Source organism: Chelonoidis abingdonii, chromosome 22 (assembly GCF_003597395.2).
Source record: "Chelonoidis abingdonii isolate Lonesome George chromosome 22, CheloAbing_2.0, whole genome shotgun sequence".
NCBI lineage: Eukaryota > Metazoa > Chordata > Testudines > Testudinidae > Chelonoidis > Chelonoidis abingdonii.
This window is the reverse complement of record NC_133790.1, coordinates 29,468,114-29,488,521: the sequence shown is the minus strand read 5'-3', so window position 1 is coordinate 29,488,521 and position 20,408 is coordinate 29,468,114. Positions and strand designations below refer to the sequence as shown.

The following is a 20,408-nucleotide window of genomic DNA, read 5'->3' as shown; positions in this document are numbered from 1 at the left end:
CTCTTGGTGATTCAGCCCTCCAGCCAAGTCACTAGTAACATTTTCCCCTTCCGGAGTGTCTTCAGAGTCTCTTTCTATGCGTGGCATCAGGCAGGCTTCACACCCACTGTCCTGACTCAGCCACTCCGGCAGTGACACGGGCAGTCTTCCAGCTCACTGCCCCACCAGTGCCACTTCCCTAGTGGTGGGTAGGGGAACCTGGGCCCACGCTCTACTCTGGGTTCCAGCCCAGAGACCACACACGCCACCAAGGTCTGTTCAGTCCTTGCTGCTCACTCTCTAGACCGCCTCCTACCTCATGTCCCATGGGCTCTGTTTTCCACTTGCTCTCTTCAAGGTCCACCCTTCCTGCCAGGCCAGGTCCTCAGGGTCCTACTCTTTCCCTGGGTTCCCTCCTTTCCTCTCTAATACACAGAGCGTGACCACAAACTTCCTCCCAGCCTACTCTGCTGCTGTCAACTTCCAGGACATATAGTAGCCCAGCCCACCTCTACTCAGGTGAGCTTCCCTCTAGTCAAAGTTCCCCACTCAGCCTATATTACCCTTTGCTACTTAATTGGCTGATTGGGCCCACCTGGCCTACCTCAGCCCTCAGAGCCAGTGTATGGAGTATACCCCTTTGCACCATCCCACAGACTAGTCCTCCATTTTGCATGTGGATAGCGTGGAGAATGGCACTCTTCCAATGTATTCGTATGGATAACATCTGTCACTCAGTTTCCCCTCTCCCTTGTATTGTGACCCACTGTCTTTAAAGGGTTAATTTATTTTTGGAAACAGGACAAGCAATGCCATTCTTTGTTCCTAGATGTATACATTTATATTTAGCCATATTCAAATGTATATTGTTTGCTTGCACCCAACTTCCCAAGCGATCCAGATCGCTCTGAATCAGTGACCTGTCCTTTTCATTATTTACCACTCCCACAATTTGTGTGTGATCTGCAACCTTCATCAGTGATGATTTTATGGGTTTTTTTCCCAAGTCATTAATAAAAATGTTAAGCAGCACAGGGCCAAGCACCAGTTCCTGCAGTCCCACGCTAGAAACACACCCATTTGATGATGATGATTCCCCCTTTACAACTGTATTTTGAGACCTATCAGCTAGCCAGTTTTTAATCCATCTAATGTGTGCCACGTTCATTAAATAGCTTTCTAATTTTTTAATCAAAATGTCAACTAGTACCAATTCAAATGTCTGACAGAAGTCCAAGTATATTGCATCAAAACACTATGACCTTTATCAAACAAACTCGTAATCTCATCAAAAAAAAGATATCAAGATAGTTTGACAGGATCTATTTCCCATAAACCTATGTTTATTGGCATTAATTATACCACCTTCCTTTACTTCTTTATCAAGTTCTGTATCAGCTGCTCCATTTTCTTGCCTGGGATCAATGTCAGACTGACAGGCCTATAATTATTTCGGGTGTCCCGTTTACCCTTTTAAAATATTGGCACAACATGAGCTTTCTTCCAGTCTTCTGGAATCTTCCCAATGCACCAAAACTTATTGAAAAATCAACATGAACAGTCCAGTGAGCTCCTCAGACAGCCCTTTAAAAAAAACAGTTGGATGCAAGTTATCTAGATCTGCTGATTTAAAAATGTCTAACTTTAGTAGCTGCTGTCTCATATCCTCCTGAGATCTTAGGGAATAGAAAGTGTTATCATATGATATGACTACGTCCTCTGTTTTTTCCCCTCAAATACAGAACAGGAATATTTATTGAACACTTCTGCCTTTTCTGCATTATTATTACTAATTAATTCTACTATTTCCTTTTAGTAACAGACCAGAACAGAATGTAAGGATTCCTTTTGTTCCTGATATACTTAAAAATCTCCTTACTGTCCTTGTCTCCGCTTGACATTTGTCTTGACATTTCCCCTTGTCACTTTGCTTCCTGTATCAGTTTTAGCTTCTGATTTATATTCATTACTATCAACTTCCCCTTTCTTTCACTTGTTATATTTTATATTATAGCTGCCTTCACTTCACCGCTCAAAGAGGTTTTTTTAACCAATACACCCTTCCTCAATTGTGGCTTTTTGGGCATTTAGTATGAAGTGTCTGTGGTCAGCTGTTCAGCTGCGTGCGTGTGTTCTTTGTGTGCTGTCCCAGCCCTGCGCAGATAGCTGGCACAGCAGACCTCAGTAGAACTACTCAATGATCACAAGACTTGGTTTAGTAGCGAAGGCGCCCAGCCAGGTTCACTGTCGACAAAGCACGGTAATAGCACCTGGCAGATTCTATGAGGATACTAAGATGTGTCTGCCCATGACAATGGACGCAGCTCAGTTGGTGATGGGTATAAACCGAGACAAACAATCTGGGATAAACAACTTATCTCCCTACGCGTTTCATGGTGTGTGTTGTTACCTTCCCTACTTTCCTCCTGATGTTTCAGACAAAACATTCCTATTCACCACCTGGCTTTGTACTTTCACTCTTGATGTTTCAGACAAAATATCACCATTGTCAAACCATTTTATTGTGTGCTAGGTTGGGGTGTTCTTGTGCTGGCCTGTATTGGCATATTCTGTGTGTTTTAGCAATACTGGCATCGAGTTCGTGTCCCAGACACTGGCTTGCAGGCAAGCATCTGCTTTGACAGGGCCTGACTGTTGCTCATAGCATAACTTCTGCTGACTTTGGTTCAGGCCTCAGGCTGTGCACCAGGCCCTTGCTTCAGGCTCTTTCTTTCTACTACAGTGTCTTTAAACAATTCTCAATTGTCATTCACATTTTCTGAATGATTTTTTTTTTTCTCCCAGCTGATTTGGCTCATAATTGTTTACAGCTTTGTGAAAACTGGCTCTTTTGAAGCACCATCATTGGTCTGGACTTTATTCTGTTTGCACATTGTAAGTGTGATCAAGTCACGATCACTTGTATGTAAGTTACCATTAACTTTAGTTCTGTGATCTGTTTATACTGCTCTACATGCTAACACTGAAATGTAAATACAATATTTTTATTCCAATTGATTTATTGTTTCATTTTATGGTAAAATGAGAAAGTCAGCAATTTTTCAGTAATAGTGTGCTGGGACACTTTCGTATTTGTGTGTCTGATTTTTTAAGCAAGGAGTTTTTAAGGGAGGTGAAACTTGGGGGTACGCAAGACAAATGTGAAAGGGGTACAGTAGTCTGGAAGGGTTGAGAGTCCCCTTTCCAGATCACTCCGTGGGGGGGGGGGCATGCACTTCCTCTGTCCCAAACACCCTTCTCTGGCTGCAAGTGTTACTATAATGTTGGTCTGCCACAGGAGAGTGGGTGGGGAATATCCCTCTGGCTAGGAGTCTCAGGGGTAATTCCCCTGTTTCTAGGGATTATCAGTAGTCTAAATAGAAAAGAGAACAATATAACCATCCTGTTGTCCCCCAGTCAGCCTAAGTTCACCCGTTGTCCTTGTAAGGTGAATGGAGTAACAGTCTCCAAGCAAGAGCTGAGTCTGTAACGCCTTATCAGTCTGAGAGGTCCAGGCTCAAAGAGAAAAACAAAAAAAACCCAAGGAAAAAGGTCCCTTTACTTATCTAGAGAGTCCAGGCAGCTGCGGCTCTAGTGGCCAGTCCCTGCTGGGGGTGGGTTGGGAGCTCTGCTATGGAGCTCTGAGTGCCACCTCCCACTGCCCAAGGAGCCAGCCTTCCCCAGGCTGCAGAGGCCTCACAGGTGTATTGGGTTTGAGCTGAGTGTGCAGGGAGGAGCTCATTAATCTTTCCTGGGTAGGATGGGAACTTGTCACATCACAGGGGCTTAGGATTTAAGCATTATTCTGGGGGACACTAGAGCATCCTCTGAAATAAGTTACCCTCTCTCTGGGGCGCAAGGTGGTGCTGTTTAGAGCTCGCTGGACTAACTTCCTTAGGGAGGATGCAAAGTGTGTGAGTCTCTTCACACTGACTATGATATTGAGAGGGTCAGCAGCTCTTGGCAGAGAAACAGAGAGATTAGGAACACAAAATCCTGTCTCTCATTCTCAGCTGAATTTAACTAGAAGCCCTAATGAATGGAGTCTTTCCAGATGTTTGAGCAGAGAATTCATCCCCTCTTCACGTCGTTCACCGCACATCAGCCACAAACACAGGTTTGTTGTTCCTCTCTTTGCACTTTTCAGTGACACTTTCCATTCCTAACAGTGTGTTTTCTACAAAGGGCGAGGAGTACTTGTGGCACGTTAGAGACCAGCTTTTTGCTGATACAGACTCACATGGCTACCGCTCTGGAGTGTGTTTTCTCTCTTTTCTCGTCCTGTCCTGTCCGTTGTGTGCCTGTTCAGTGCGTGATACAAGTTAGCAAGTCTCTGTAATTCCTGCCTGGGATCACCTGCTAGCTGATGCTTTCTCTCCAGCAAGTTAAAAAGTGATGGAGAGTAGAATGGATGATTTCGGATTTTTTTAAGATGGGCCATGTACCGTAAAAGGGGGATATTCCTCTTATCTCTGCCTGTAGTGTGGAGCTGCACTTTCCCTCTTGTGCTGTGGTGTGTATCCTGGTTATTTTATTTTAATTGGAAATTGAAGTTAAAAAGTCAGATGCATTGCTATATATGCACTGGGAACCTTGGAGACCAGCCGTGCATGCCCTCCCCCCACAGTTGGTTCCTCTCTCCCTTTGGGGTCTTCAGGGATGGGACCTGACAAAATTAGGATTCACTTTTGGGCTCCTTTTCCTTAGTGGCAGACTGCTGCCCACGTCACATCTGCCCTCCCTGCAGGGACCCCAGATGAGCCCCACCACGGAGCAAGCCTGGCTCCCCTCAATGGATGCAGATCTCGCTGTTGGAGAACAAACTGCCCTGGTTAAGGGGAAGGAGATTTAGTGGTGTTTGATCCACAGGACTCAGTTCAGTTGAATAAGATTATTTGCCTCAGTGATGGAGATTGCAAATCTTTGACAGCTTATTTAGGGCCCCAGCCAAAATCCAATGAGGTCAACAGAAAGTCTCCTACAGATGTTTATGGGCTTTGGATTGGGGCCTCTGTACCTCTCCCAGATCACTGCTCCCAGCATGAGCATGACTCACAATAACCACCCCATCTCCCCTGAAGTTCTGCTCAAAATGTCATCCACATGGAACTACAATCTGCTGATCCTACCTGGCCTCACCAAGGCCTCCCAGACCAAGTTGCCATCATCTTGACCATTCACATGGAGCCTGATTTCCTTCTCCAGCTCCTTGGTGTAGATCTCAATATACGACTGCTGCTCACCTGGGCTCCGATAGCAGAAGTGCAGTTGCTGAAGCAAAGAGAGAAGGGGTTGAGAGAATCTCCCTCATCAGCCAAGAGCAGGAATGAACAATCACATGCACCAGGTCACATCTCCTCCCAGAACAGCAAGAGAATTGCCAGGGGAACATACAGCTGCCAAGGCTCGTAAGGGTCTCTCCGAGCTTGAAGTACAGCCGTGGCAGGGCACCTGCTTACAATGTGATTGTTCTAGAAACTGTTAAAGCCGGGTTCCAATTTGTACAGTAGGTGGGATTCAGCAGTGTCCCTGAGCTGTGCCAAACCCCTGGACAATTTAGGGCTGCTGGACAGTTCTGGGATATGGTTAAGATCATGTCTATGCTGCAAAATAGAACCATGTCAGGAAGAAACTTTTGTAACCAGTTCATGATATGGTAGCACTTGTAGAGGAGGAGGGCCCTGAGTGAGTACATTCAGGAAATCACAAATCTCAGGATCCCAGGAGTGACATGTGCCAAAGCCTCTGAAAGGCCAGCTGCTGCAGTTAGCCTGGGACCGAATGTAGAGGTCTGCACGAAACCCCGCAGAGAAACACAGAAGATCTCCCAGAGCTGATAGTGGGACACCCGTAGGGGCTGATCTCTGCCCAGTGCTCCAGATAAAAGTGAACCCCCACCTTCTAGGTCCCTGCCAATAGATCTTTGGGACAAATTCCTTCTTGATCCCTGTGTAAGGTATACAAACCCTACTGGGAAGGAAGGGATTGAAGGACAATACTGGGCCCAGCTAGCCCCACCCCTCCAGCCCTGCAGAGCAGGCTGCAGCTGGAGATGGGGTTGAAAAGGGAGCAGCCCAGGTCAGACGGAGGAGACTGGGGCAGGGAGGAGGCTCATGCAAAGGAGTCAGAGACGCCTCCCTGACACCTCCAGGACCATGTGCTGAGCCTGGTTTGGGCTCACAGTTTGGTTTCCCTTTTATATTTTCCTTCTGCTTATCTGGGAGCAGAAGTGGCAAGAGCAGTGGTAGGAAGCGACCCAGGGAGGGTAACACAGAGGGTCCACAACCCTCCGTGCTGCTGAGCCTTCTGGGTCAGAGCCCGGTGGAGTGGTTGGGCCTGGGCTCCCTTACCTCTACCACACTCCCAGCCGAGTGGACACTAAGCACTAGGCCACCCAGCCCACTGAGGACCCTACTACAATCCCAAATCTAGTCAGTTTAACCCTGTTCATAGGGACAAGAACCACCAGCTAAGTATCTGCTCCCATTAATACCTCACAACACCAATGACTGTCCTTGTTTACTCTGAATACTAGTAAGGTGGATTCTGACAGACGCTCTGGGGCAGAGAATCCCAGTGTTTCCTGCCTTAGTGCTAGCATGGGACAGTCCCACTTACCATCGGGGTTATCTCAAGATCTGATGGACCGGACACCTGGTACTGAGACCCAATGTACAGAGGGTCAGTCTGAGGAGGCTTGGGCACATGCTTTGACTTCCACTTCATTTCTTCTTCTTCAATGGCCTGTAATTTTAAAGCATTGTCATTTCTGAGCAGAACGAACAGGTATCATTGGGCTGCAGCCAGCTCTCCATTCACGCAGAGCATCAGAAAGGGAAAAGACTACAGTCCACATAGCCCTCTGGTGCGTCTGTGTTACAAGTCTCTCACTAGTGGGTATTACACACTCACCAGTGGGCTATAGCTATATCTCTTAACCCTCACACCTTCCCGTGTGTGACACAAGCAATTCAAATGGGTGGAACGTGACCGCAGTGCGGAAAAGCTGGGATTTGTTCTGTCAAGTCATAATTGACCACACATTTTTAAACTATGAAACTTGTTTTTAAGAATGTTCTTACTCTATGAATTAAACATTCCAGTTAAAAAAAAAAAATGGAAAAAGACTCCATCAGGTGCAGCCGTAAGGATCCCCACTGGGTCATCAGCAGGATTTGACCCCCTAGACCTTACGCTCAAATATGACAGCGCTGGGTGGCGTATTAAACCTTCAGTGAGAGAGATTCAGACCCCCTGCACAGACCTCTACCACTGTTTGAGATGTTTTCTGGTTTCCTTAGTGGCAGTGGCTGGCAGGTAGGCCTCTCCCTTTCCCTCTCCGAACAGTGCATGGTGCTTGGCATTTCAGGACTTTGCTTAGCTGTTTCTGTGTATTTATGTTGCTCATTTTCACTCTAACAGCTGGGCAGAACTGGCCATCTTGGCAGTGGGAATGCTGTATAAATGGGATTGTGTTTTACCTTCCTCAGTGAGTGGTCATTGGGTATCAGGTAGAGGTGGAGAGTGACATCTGCAGCACTGAGCGTCCGGAATATCAGCATAAGGGACTGGATGGGAATAAATTTTATGGTTGAACGTATCTTTCTCCAAAGCACGCCGAGCTGGGAGAAGCTGGGATTCTTCAGGACAGCAAAGTAGTTATTAATTCTAGATGGACTCTCCAGGGTCATGCAGCCAGCTTCAAAATGGGCAATGCAGCACAAGCTTTCATCTGTTCCATCTGCAAAAGGATCAGTAAAGACAACGAGGTTCCGTTGTACCTTCCTGTCTCTCCCTCATTTAATTCTGCCCAGCCTTGGGGAGTTTGCCCAATATGGTCTAAATACACCCCAGCTTAGAAGGCCCAAATGACACAATACACGGTTGTGTTAGTAACAAAGCGGGCCCTAAGTGGTGTCCAGGGCCCTGTGTGGACCCTCTGCACTGGAGGGAATTTCCAGGATGTGGGAATTGTAGGACAGCCTCGCTTTCTGGTTCAACTGAAAATTTGTGACAGGAATTTAGAAAATAGGAATGGCCAGACTGGATCAGACCTGAGGCCCGCTAGTCATGTGTCCTGTCTCTGACAGTGGCCAGTGCCAGCTGTTACAGGGGAAGGTACAAAACCCTGCACTCAGGGCTGGGTCTGCAGCAGCAATCCGGTGGCGGGTCCTTCAGTCCCTCTCTTCCTCTTTGGTGGCACTTCGGCGGCAGCTCAATCGGGCTTTTCTTTTTTCCCCCCCGGCTGTTTGGGGTGGCAAAAAAGCTGGAGCTGGCCCTGCCTGCACTAAGCAGAAAATGGGTAATGCGCCCCCCTCCCATCAGTTAGTCTCATCCTGATTTATAATAACTAGAGAATGCCTTCCAGGAGTGGCCAACCTGGGGCTCTGGAGCCACGGGGGGCTCTTCAGAAGTCTGTACGTATCCTGATCTTTTAACCAATAGGCTCTTTTCTTTTTTAATACCATTTTAGTTTTGTTAATAAGAATGGGCTTTAAGTGTGTATTTGGGTAAGATCTGGAATATTCATTAATGGGGAGGTAATGTGTCCGATCCTTTGTGATTGGTAGAACTTCCTTATCAGATGAATAAGATTTTCGTTAATGCTCGTCATATTTGACTTGGATGTCTGAGTGAAAGCCCTGCAGCAAGACAGCAGATGTGCCCATTGCCCCCCGCGGGCTGAGTACAACTTCCATGGGCATGAAGGGCTGAGAAGCTCTACAGAAGCGAGTGCCAGGTCCCGGGAGGTGGGAACACACAGAAAGGTCCTGTAGACCTCTCACAGGGACACAGTGGCCTGAATCTCCTCTGGGCCTTCTCCCCAGCCCAGACTGTCTGCTGAGTGTGCACCGGGCCTGATACCCTCCTGCTGTCTTACCCTAGCCTGCTCACACACAGAGTCCTGGGATCTGCCCCAGAGTCCCCGCCCCTCCCCCCCTCCTGCCCCAGGCGCTTCTTGCACTCCTGTGTGACGGGCACCTGTCTCACTCTCAGGCATTGGAGGATCTACCCACCATCCCCCACAGGGGGATCCACACTCCCGTCAGGGTGGGGGATCTACACCCGAACTGAGCTGGACTGTGCCCGGCCCTGCACAGCGAGGAGGAGGAGAGAGAGGCAGCCAGGAGCCTTCCTCTCGGCTGCCTGCTCCCCGGAGCAAGGCCAAGCACAGTCTCCTTTGTGCTTCTGCTGCTCACAGACCAGGGCGACAAGCCCTGGCAGCGCTGACGGACCTCCCCCAGGGGACCACTGGAGGATGTACCCCACAGCCCACACTCACCAGTGGAGCCAAACTCCCCCAGTGCTCCAGGAGCCCCCAGCCCCACTGGCTGCAGACTGTGGGTCAAAGCCACCATCAGCCCCTGACTCCAACAGCTAGCCCAGTGACTCCCCGTTTCTACCCTACCTGCAAGGCACACAAAGTGGGGGAGGTGCACGGCTCGCACCGTGTCGGGCTCGGCCCTGATGTGGAACAGGGGGCCGGCGACCATCCACTCCTGCCTGGCAGATGGGCTCAGACTCTCCGCCCAGGAGCTGTATTCGTACTCGACGGTCACTGCTGTGCTCACCTCAAAGCCAAGCCCTGTTTCGGAGCAGTGGAAGAAGCCAGCGCTGGGGATGCGAGCTCTGGGGGGCACAATGAAAACGCAGAAGTCAGGCTTGGACAGGGCTTCTAAGGCCACATCCTGTGGCACCCGGGAGCTCCTACCTGTAGATGGTCCTGTTCTCCTCTGTGCCTGCAACAATCTCTGGCGTTATCTCTGGAAGGATCTGAAAGACAGCGAGTTCCAGTAACTAGGGGCTCTAATGGTTACTGCTCATGACACGTGGACTCTGCCAGTTACAGTAATGCACTGAGTTCCCTGTCCCATCACTGCAGAGCCTGGCAACATGTTAACCAGCTGGATTCTCCTCGTCCCAGAAGCCCCATGTGCCATTTCTCTGCTGCTAGATGCTCCTAGGCTGGCGGCTGGCTCAGCAACGGGGATGGGCTCACAGACCAGGCTGAAGTCCCAGCCCAAACATCTGCACTGTTATTTTTAGCCCTACAGCCTGAGCCCCTGTCCAAGTCTGAATCAGGTGATCTTGCTTTGAGAGTCAGTGCTGAGGGTTTTTGATCACTATGTAGACGTATCTTTAGGATGTAACAGTTCATGATACTGGCAGAACAAAGCTCAGACTGAAAATGGAATAGAAGTGCGAGGTAGAAAAGGTGTCCAGCAATCCAGCCTGAGTGAGGCCTGAGCGTCATCTAGGGAAGGTAAATGTTAGATGGACATGGGAAGGGCTGAGGGGCAACTGGAGAAGAATTACCAAAGACAACAACCAACAAGAAATCCTTGAAGATGCTCCAAAGCAGGAAGCCTGTGACAGTCCAGTGAGTCACCAAAGTGTCAGGAAGTCGGAGCAATGCTGGACACTGGAACAGAAAGAAAAGCGGTGGAGAAATTGAATGAATTCCTTGCATCTCCCTTCTCCAGAAGGTTTTGTCTGAGAGGTCTGAAGGAATAGAAGAAAACATTGGTGAAGCTGCTAACAAAATTTTTATTAATACACAGGAAATTTGATTGTGAAACAAAGAAACAGCTCCACAACCTCAGAAAAGGAGGCCGAGTGTATCATTTCCTTGCTGTTGTTGGTTTATGTCAGGTGTGTTATATGCATAGCAGACTTAAAAGCTTCACAATCAAGATTTTTATGTATTAATTTCCTAGGTTGTTGCGGTATTTGAACAGGGGTAAAGGGGGGGGACTTCTGGAGATGGTTTCAACCAATGGATGGATGGATGCATAGATGGATGCCAGAGCTGTGCCACAGAAGTTCAGCAAGTGCTGCTGAAGGTGGTGAAAATATTGAATAGCTGCTCATTGAGTGGGTGCCATGTTTCTGTGCACTGAATAAGGCAGAGGGTGGGTGGAGAGAAGAGTACGTGATCGTGGAATTGGAGACTGTATCATAATGGATGTGCACCAGGGACTGAATTAAGTTTGCACAGACGACCTTACTTCTGGCATTTCCTAAGTAGCTCCAAAAGCCGAGATGCTAGAGCTGTTCAAAGAAAAGGTAGCCAGAATTTTTTAACATTGGCAAAACAACATGTGTTCCCCTAGCCCTGTTCTCGGATATGGTGGAACCGTTAAAAGAAGAGAATTCAGCCTGAGGCAAACACAGGGGATGGAAAATTTCAGGGCAAATGGTTAAAGTTTGGCACATTTCTAAGCTGTAATGAGGTGTTGCAATGGGAAGTTTTAGGCAACTTTAATACTGGATTGAGTTATCAGCCCTGCCTATCACACGGATTGCTATAGAGAAGCTAGATCAGGGACTTCTGTTCTCCCTGTCTCCTAACACAAGAAGAAGGGACATTCAGTGAAGTTAAAATGTAGTAAATTCAAAGCTGATAAAAGGAAAGACTTTCACACAGTGTGTAGTTAGCTTGTGAAACTCCCTGCAACAGAAAGTCAGTGAGAACAAGAACTTAACGGGATTCAAATATGGAGTGAACATTTATATGGCGATCAAGAATATCCAGAGTTGTCAGTCCCAGGATATTAGAGAGAGAAGGTGGGGGAGGTAATATCTTTTATTGGACCAACTTCTGTTGGTGAGAAAGGGCTTGTCTACAGTGGCAATTTACAGCGCTGCAACTTTCTCGCTCAGGGGGGTGAAAAAACACCCCCCTGAGCGTTGCAAGTTTCAGCGCTGCAAGTCGCCCGTGTAGACAGTGCCCCAGTGCTGGTAGCTACGCCCCTCGTGGAGGTGGGTTTTTAGAGCGCTGGGAGAGCTCCCTTCCAGCGCTCTGCCACAACTACACAAGCCACGTGTAAGCACCGCTGTGGCTGCTATCAAATCCCCCCTCACTCTTCTCTTCTGCAGACAAAATAACCCCAGTTCTCTCAGCCTCTCCTTGTAGGTCATGTGCCCCAGCCCCCTAATCATTTTCCTTGTCCTCTGCTGGACTCTCCAATTTGTCCACACCCCTTCTGTGGTGGTGGGGACCAAAATTGGATGCAGTACTCCAAATGTGGCCTCACCAGTGCTGAATAGAGGGGAATAATCACTTCCCTCGATCTGCTGGCAATGCTCCTACTAATACAGCCGAATATGCTGTTGGCCTTCTTGGCAACAAGGGGCACTTGTCTGACTCATATCCAGTTTCTCATCCACTGTAACTCCTAGGTCCTTTTCTGTAGAACTGCTGCTTAGCCAGTTCTCAAAGGAAACCTACACAAGACTTTCAAAAGACAAGCCTGGGAGCTTAAATTCATAACTCTGCTGGACACTAAAAATCATGGACTGAACAAAGACACTGGATTTATGACTCATCACACCAATCTGTAACCCACTAACACCCTCACTTTTATCCTGTCACTGTGGAGGTGTTAACAGACCACTCCACCTTGAATGATCCCTTACAATATTTGCTAACTGCTTATGGCTAAAAAATCTGTTCCACCTTCTTTTTAATTGTTTCTCTGCTCTGAGTTTTTTGCCCAGTGCTGCCGAGAGGATTCAGGGGGCCTGACGCAAAGCAATTTTGGGGGCCCCTTCCATAAAGAAAAGTTGCAGTACTATAAGATACTATATTCTCATGGGGGCCCCTGTGGGGCCCGGGGCAAATTGCCCCACTCGCCTCCCCCTCTGGGTGGCCCTGTCTTTGCCCAGACCTGAAGAAGAGCTGTGTGTGTAGCTTGATAGCTTGTCTCTCTCACCAGCAGAAGTTGGTCCAATAAAAGATATTACCTCCCCCACCTTGTCTTTCTCACAAAAATATTGGCAGGGATATTAAACCTTGTGCTTCAGGGCTCAGACCAATCTCTCACTATTAGGGACCAGGATGAGTCCTAATGGGGGGGCAGATTGCCCCACAACTGCCTCCTGTGGGGTTCTTCCTCCGGAGCACCTGGCAGTGGCCATGCTCAGAGACAGGATCACTCAGGTCTGATCCAGGTTGGCAATTCCTGTTCTCCTGACCTCCATAATTGTGACATTTCCTTCGTGTCCCCCAATGGGAACTGTTAAACTAACTGACATGTCTCTGACTGTGAGAAAACAGCCCCTTACCTCTCCGACACACCTCTTGCATTTTCCCTTTAACATGGCAGAGTATCTAAACGCAGCCACTGCTTTTCTTGCTTCTCCTGGAGAGGGAACACAGATAACATCACATATTAAAACCTGTGTCTGTCAGGTGATATTTGTGTTTATAGAGCCGTGGCATTCACACGCTGGGTGCCGAAACTCAGCACAGCGCAGGGCTCCCCACCCTGAGCTAGCAGGAATCCCCTAGAAGACGTTTTACATGCAGAGTGGAGTGTCTGTTAGGACAGTCTGGGGTTGCAGCTACTCGGAGCTCCCTGCCAGCCACTGCTCCTGCCCCACTCCCCATGAGCTCATCCTGCTGGGAGAGGCTGGAGTCGGATTTGGGTTGATGCCCCGGTCCCTTCCCTTGTGGTGGAATCTTGTGCTTCAAAATCAAACTTTTCATTTAAAATAGAAAATCAAGCCTGTAGCCCCCGTGGTTACAAAACATGGCCCAGGTGAAACTGATGCCATGATTTCTGCCTGAGTCTGCCAACAGCTGGGAACAAGAGCTCTGACAGGGGTGGGGATTCCATGTTAACATTTACAGGAAGAGGGGCAAACGCTGGCTCTCTGAAGGTAACAATTTAAAGGGCCAACACCGATAACCATTACACAGCTCAGGTGAGGAGAGGGACAAGCATACAAGGAAGACCTGCACAATCTATGCATGTGGAAGCCCATTTAGTCACAGATGGGTGGATTTCGGTTGTAGGAAGCCGCGCTGCAAAAGTGAGAGGGCCATGCCCCCCTTTTTAACATGGGCTTGCAGTTTGGAAGGGCAATGCTGCCCACTTCCCCCAAAGTACACCATGTTAATAAGTGGGGGGGACATGGCCCCCTGAAACCTCCCTAGTTCCAGCATCTGTTCCCCCCCCCCACACTTCTACAAAGATTCTGGTGCCCTTGGTTGTGGGAGGAGGATGGTAGAATATCACAGACTACCCTCACCTCGCAATGAACCCTGGAGGTACCAGGGGGCTCCCCACAGCTAGTGTTTCTACCACTCTTCCGCCTGGGAGAGGCTGGGAAGTGAGTACCTGGGGATTCCCTCACAACCAATGCCTCTGCATCACCACCTATTGCCACAAGCTGGTCCTGCGCTAGCTGGAGGCTGCTCCAGAGCTCCTGTCATATTCTCTCGCTAGCGTTTCATTGTTTTCTCTGGAGGTTTTATTTTTGCATGGCCCAATTATAATTTCTTGAGGCCCCTTACGTGTTTGTTCCTCAGGTTCTGCTTTGTCTGGAGATGATGAATGTGGCTGGGATTTCTCTCTGCCTTGTGCAGTTACAGCAGGAAAGTGAAAGACTGGAATAGCAGAGAAACCACTGTCACTTGACATCATATTCTGGGAAATAACCCGACACAGACTGGACATCCAGAAAGCAGTTTGCACCCTATCCCCAGGGCTGCTGCAAGGATATTTTGCGCCCTAGGTGAAACTTCCACCTTGCACCCCTGCCTCCTCCCCACCCCACCCCAGAGGAGCTAGGCCACAGCCTGTCCAGGAGGGGCGGGGGGAGCAGCTGCTCCCTGCTAGCAGTGCTGCCGCCTTTGTGGGGCTTCTGCCCCCCTGCGCCGTGCCAGCTCCTCCATGGCTGGGGCTCGCTGCCGCTGCAAGCAGGGCACTCTGGCTCTCCGGTGCCTCCGGAAGGTGGCTCCTCCCTGCTAAGCCAGGGTACTGCTTTTTGGTGCCCCCAGGGTCGTCCTTAGGATTTATAGGGCCCTATGCAGTAATATTAAACTGGTGCCCCTATGCCCCATGGCAGCCTGAGCTTGCAGCCTGGCGGGGGTGGAGGGACAAGGCAGAAAGAATAACAAGACACCCGGCCCGCCTCACAGTGGCGGAGAGTCACAGTTTCCCACAGAGACCCCTGTACCCTCTCCCTCACGCAGAATGGACATGCAGAAGGTACCTAATTAAAAGCACTAAACTTGGGAATAAAAAATGTCAGTCACAGGTTTTTTGATATACCCTGAAGTTTGTCAGACATTTGTTTGCAAAAACTTTGTAGTAAGGGTGAGTCAGCTGTCTTGCTGAATACAACATTCAATATTGTGGAATACATGATGCAGCCCTCTGTTTTACATTTTCTTAATCAGTATTTCTAAGCTGATTTTATATTTTAAATATACTCTTAAATGTACTCTTTCCAGATTATTACATATTTAACTCACTGAAACAAACATCGTTTTAAATTAATCAGTCACAGAGGTTTAGTGTGTTCATAACAATGTTCATTGCTTTTAGAAAAAGAGAACACTAATTTACTGTGTATGATCTCCATAACAATACACATGTTTATGAAATTTCACCAACTTTAAAAAATCTGTTTCCAAAGATTTTAAGCATAACAAAGGATTTTGTATCTTACTAAGGTACTGATTTTGCTTAAAACTAGTTCATCAAATAGTCAGAAGTATAGAAGGGGAAACTCTTTGTCCAGCTATCTGGAAGCAAAGGGCTGTTGCTTCCTTGGGGAGAGAGGGGATAAAGGGAGAAATGGATGGACAGAAAGGACAGGAAGACTTTGGAAGTAAGTTTTACTATAGTAATTACAATTTGTATTTTAGATAAGGGGGGGTTTTTGAAGAATTTATTTAAAAAAACATATGTCTGAAGATCCAAACATTTAAGGCTAAAGATGATTGTGATCTAAAAATCTATGCAAGGATTTTTTAGAGATGTGATTTTATAATCTTCACCAATTCACTAATGAAATATTTTTAAAGCAAATTTTAAAGTAAGGTCCTGTAGACTGACATGTCCTGAGTAAATATTACAGTCATGCACGACAGTTTTTGTCAGTACATTCAGAAACTGACAGTAGATACCTGGGGGTTGACAAATGCCTCTTAAATGTCTTCATTACCCCTTGACTGGCTCTGTAACAGTTTCAGTGTTGTAATAGGTCTGGCAGGCTGGTGACTTTCTCTCTTTTAACTACTAGATCCCCTTCCCAGGAAGACTCAGAGTCTGCAGGAAGGGTCAGAACAGGGATAGGAAAACCAGTAGGGTGGACACTAAGACCCAGTGGTACCCCAAATTTTCAGGTGCCCTATGCAGCTGCCTATGCCTAAGGAGGCCCTGGGCACCCCCAATCACAACCACAGCCCTAGGCCACTGCATAGTTTGCCTAGTGGTTGCACCGGCCCTGCCTATCCCCCATTGTTTCTGTTGGTAACACCAGCACCGTCCCTGATCCCACCCCATAACTCCTCTGCTCTCCCACAGCCTAACATTGTGTTGCCTTTCTGCTGCACTAACGCCACTGTCAGGGCTTGGTCTAGGATGCTGTCTCCATTTGATAGACAGGGAAGCAAGTAGAGGTAAGAGGCCGTGACATACCAAGGCCATACTGCAAATCCTCTAGAGCATGGCCAGCCTTCCTCACTCTGTCGCTCCAGACCCAGGATCCAGCCTGTTGCTCTCTCCCTGAGCAGCGCTTTTAAAGGGAAAACATTCAAAGTGGAAAAAAACAGCGTCTCTCCTTACCTGGAGGAAGGAAGCTTGGATCACCACCGCTGCGCTCTGCAAAACAAATATCAGAGAGTGAGACCAGGACCCTCAGCCCTTTGTGGAGAAGTATCCCTCTCCCACTGTCTCCCCATTCTCCCAGTCCCAGTCCTACTCTCAGTCCCTTTAGAAAGAAGCCTTTTGCTGCCATGTTATGTCGCAGAGGGCTGTGTGCCTCTCCCCACTGAATGGTGCTGGGGCTCTGCTAAATAGTGGTAGCAGGGTAAGGCCCTGTACCACTATTATCCTGCAGATTTGCTGCTCTCTGACGGGATAGAAAGCAGACTATGGGGTGGGCTGCTGCCTGTTAGAGGTGAAAACAGTATCTAAGCTCCTTCATTTCTATGTCTATTCAATTTCATCACCTCCTTATACATCTATCCATAATGTGTAGGGAAAACAGCTGTGTGATGACAGGGAACTTTAATTTGAGCAACATATGCTGAAAGTCTCAGGCTGCAAGTACTAAAACATGCTTGGGATTTCTAGACATTATAGATGACAATTTGCTAACATAACGACTGTTGCAGCCAACAAAGGGAAATCATACATTAGACCTTGTCCTAACAGATAAAGAGGAACTGATCAGAGAACTAACAATTTAATGGTAGCTTATGTTCAAGTGATCATGATCTGATCACATTTATAATGTGCAAGCAGAATAAAGTCCAGACCAGAAATTTATATATTTGCTGCTTTAAGAGGGCCAGTTTCACAAAGCTGAAAACAGTTATGAGCCAGATCAGCTGGGAGGAAGAATTTAATTAGAAAAATATGAATGATAATTGGAAATCATTAAAGAGCACCTTACTAGATGCTCAAAAAGTCACAATCTAGAAAGAAGGCCATACTGGTCTGAAAAACGAAGCTTGTTTAGAGGGGACACGGAGGTAGATATACAAAATAAATATATATATATATATAACAAATGGAAGAAAGGGGAAGTTGATAGTAATAAATATAAATCAGAAGTCAGGAATTGTAGAAAATTGATAAGGGAAGAAAAAAGACACACGGAGAACTCTATGGCCAGCAGAGATAAGGACAATAAAAAGAAAAATTTTAAAATATATTAAGAACAAAAAGAATCCTGACAATGGTATTGGTCCATTACAAGATGGAAATTGTAGAATTATCTATAATAATGGAGAAAAGGCAGAAGTGTTCAATAAATATTTTTGTTCCATATTTGGGGGAAAAACATAATATAGTCTCATCATATGGTGATCAAGACACTCTTACATTCCTCTAGTATATTGGGAGGATGTTAAATAGAAGCTATTAAAATAAGATACTTTTAAATCAGCAGGTCCAGATAACTTGCATCCATGAGTTTTAAGTGAGCCGGCTGAAGAGGAGCTCACTGGACCATTAATTCTGATTTTTAATAAGTCTTGAAGTACAGGGGAAGCTCCAGAAGACTGGAAGATCACTAATGTTGTGCCAATTTTTAAAAAGGGTAAATGGGATGACCTGGATAATTATAGGTCTGTCAACCTGACATCGATCCTGGCCAAGATAATGGAGCGGCGGATAAAGAATTAAAGGAGTTTAATTAAATTAATGCAAATCAAGGTGTGTTTATGGAAAATAGACCCTGTCAAACTAACTTGCCATATTTTTTGGATGAGATTACAAAGTAGGTTCATAAAGGTAAGAGTGCTGACGTAATATACTGAGACATCTGTAAGGTATTTGACTTGGTACTGCATGATATTTTGATTAAAAATCTAAGGATGGCCCTGGGCACCCCCAACCACTTGCAGCCCTAAGCCACTGCCTAGGTCGCCTAGTGGTTGCACTGACCCTGCCTATCCCCCATCATTTCTGTTGGTAACACCAACACCATCCCTGATCCCACCCCGTAACTCCTCTGCCCTCTCACAGCCTAACATTGTATTGCCCTTCTGTTGCACTAATGCCACTGTCTCCATTTGATAGATGGGGAAGTGAGTAGAGGTGAGATGCAGTGACACACCTAAGGCCATACTGCAAATCAGTGGCAGAAAGGGGAAGAGAGCCCATTTCTTGACTCTTAACTCTGCATTCAGTCCTCTAGAGCACAGCCAGCCTTCCTCAACCTGTCCCTGCAGACCCAGGATCCAGCCTCTTGCTCTCTCCCCCGCGCAGCTGTTTTAAAGGGAAAACATTCAAAGTGGAAAAAAACAGCAGCTCTTCTTACCTGGAGGAAGGAAGCTTGCATCACCACCACCGCCCACTGCAAAACAAACATCAGAGATTAAGATCAGGACCCTCAGCCGCCTGAGGAGAAGTATCCCTCTCCCACCTTTTCCCTACTGTCCCAGTCCTGCTCTCAGCCCCTTTAGAAAGAAGCCTTTTGCTGCCATATTATGTCCCAGATAGCTGTGTAGAGGGACACACTGAATGGTGCTGGGGCTCTGCTATTTCTAGCCTGCTGGGGCAGCAGGGTGACACCCGTAAAATTATTACCCTGCAGATTTGCTGCTCTCTGACTGGATAGAGAGATTATGGGGTGGGCTGCTGCCTGTTAGATGTGGAAACAGTATCTAAGCTCCTTCCACTAGTGAACAAACCCTGGCCCTCCTAGGTGGAACTTGAGTGTCTATTCAATCCCATCGTCTCCTTATACAAGTGATCATGATCTGATCACGTTTATAATGTGAAAGTAAAGTCCAGACTGGCAATACATATTCTTGCTGCTTTAATAGGGTCAATTTCACAAAGCCGAAAACAATTATGAGACAAATCAGCTGAGAGGAAGAATTTAATCAGAAAAATATGAATAATAATTGGGAATCATTTAAGAGCACCTTACTAGATGCCCAAAAAGCCACAGTCTAGAAAGAAGGCCGTACTGGTTTAAAAAACCAGCCTCATTTAGAGGGATGTGAAGGCAGCTATACAAAATAAAAATAAAAAATATAAACAACAAACGGAAGAAAGGGGAAGCTGATAATAATGAATATAAATCAGAGGTTAGGAATTGTAGAAAATTGATAAGGGAAGGAAAAGGACACAAGGAGTCATTTATGGCAGAGATAAGAACAATAAAAAGGAGTTTTTAAAATACATTAAGAACAAAAAGAATCCTGACAATGGTATTGGTCCATTACAAAATGGAAATGGTAGAATTATCAGTAATAATGGAGAAAAGGCAGAAGTGTTCAATCAATATTTCTGTTCTATATTTGGGGAATAAACAGATAATATAGTCTCATCTTATACCTCTAGGATCTCGGGAGGATCTTAAACAGAGCTACCAAAATTAGATATTTTTAACTTAGCAGGTCCAGATAACTTGCATCCATGAGTTTTAAAAGAGCTGGCTAAGGAGCTCGCTGGTCCATTAATGCTGATTTTCAATACGTCTTGAAGCACCAGGCATGTTCCACAAGACTGGAAGACCACTAATGTTGTGCCCATTTTTAAAAAGGGTAAATGGAGTTACCTTGGTAACTATTGGCCTGTCAGCCTGATATTGATCCTGGCCAAGATAATGGAGCAGCTGATATGGGACTTGACTGATATATAATTAAAAGAGTGAATCATAGAATCATAAAATATCAGGTTTAGAAGGGACCTTAGGAGGTCATTTAGTCCAACCCCCTGCTCAAAGCAGGACCAATCCCAACTAAATCATCCCAGCCAGGGCTTTGTCAAGCCTGACCTTAAAAACCTCCAAGGAGGGAGATTCCACCACCTCCCTAGGGAACCCATTCCAGTGCTTCACCACCCTCCTAGTGAAATAGTGTTTCCTAATATCCAACCTAGACCTCCTCCACTGCAACTTGAGACCATTGCTCCTTGTTCTGTCATCTGCCACCACTGAGAACAGTCTAGATT

The 20,408-nt window shown here is 46.8% G+C and overlaps 1 protein-coding gene across 2 annotated transcripts in view; it reads right to left on the bottom strand.

The window, feature by feature from the left end:
• Positions 1 to 2,993: 2,993 nt before the first annotated feature.
• LOC116817861 (NACHT, LRR and PYD domains-containing protein 1a-like) overlaps positions 2,994 to 20,408 on the bottom strand; it is a 20,152-nt gene continuing 2,737 nt past the window's right edge. Inside the window, exons 2-9 of one of the 2 annotated variants that reach the window (XM_075060135.1) lie at positions 16,563 to 16,598; positions 14,282 to 14,374; positions 13,048 to 13,124; positions 9,692 to 9,753; positions 9,389 to 9,609; positions 7,461 to 7,720; positions 6,598 to 6,723; positions 2,994 to 5,250 (exon numbers count right to left, since the gene is read on the bottom strand). In XM_075060135.1, coding sequence (XP_074916236.1) covers positions 5,089 to 5,250; positions 6,598 to 6,723; positions 7,461 to 7,720; positions 9,389 to 9,609; positions 9,692 to 9,753; positions 13,048 to 13,124; positions 14,282 to 14,374; positions 16,563 to 16,598 — 1,037 coding nt within the window. In that variant the 3' untranslated portion in view covers positions 2,994 to 5,088. The remainder of the gene's footprint in view (positions 5,251 to 6,597; positions 6,724 to 7,460; positions 7,721 to 9,388; positions 9,610 to 9,691; positions 9,754 to 13,047; positions 13,125 to 14,281; positions 14,375 to 16,562; positions 16,599 to 20,408) is intronic. The other variant, XM_032768323.2, reaches the window with a different exon arrangement.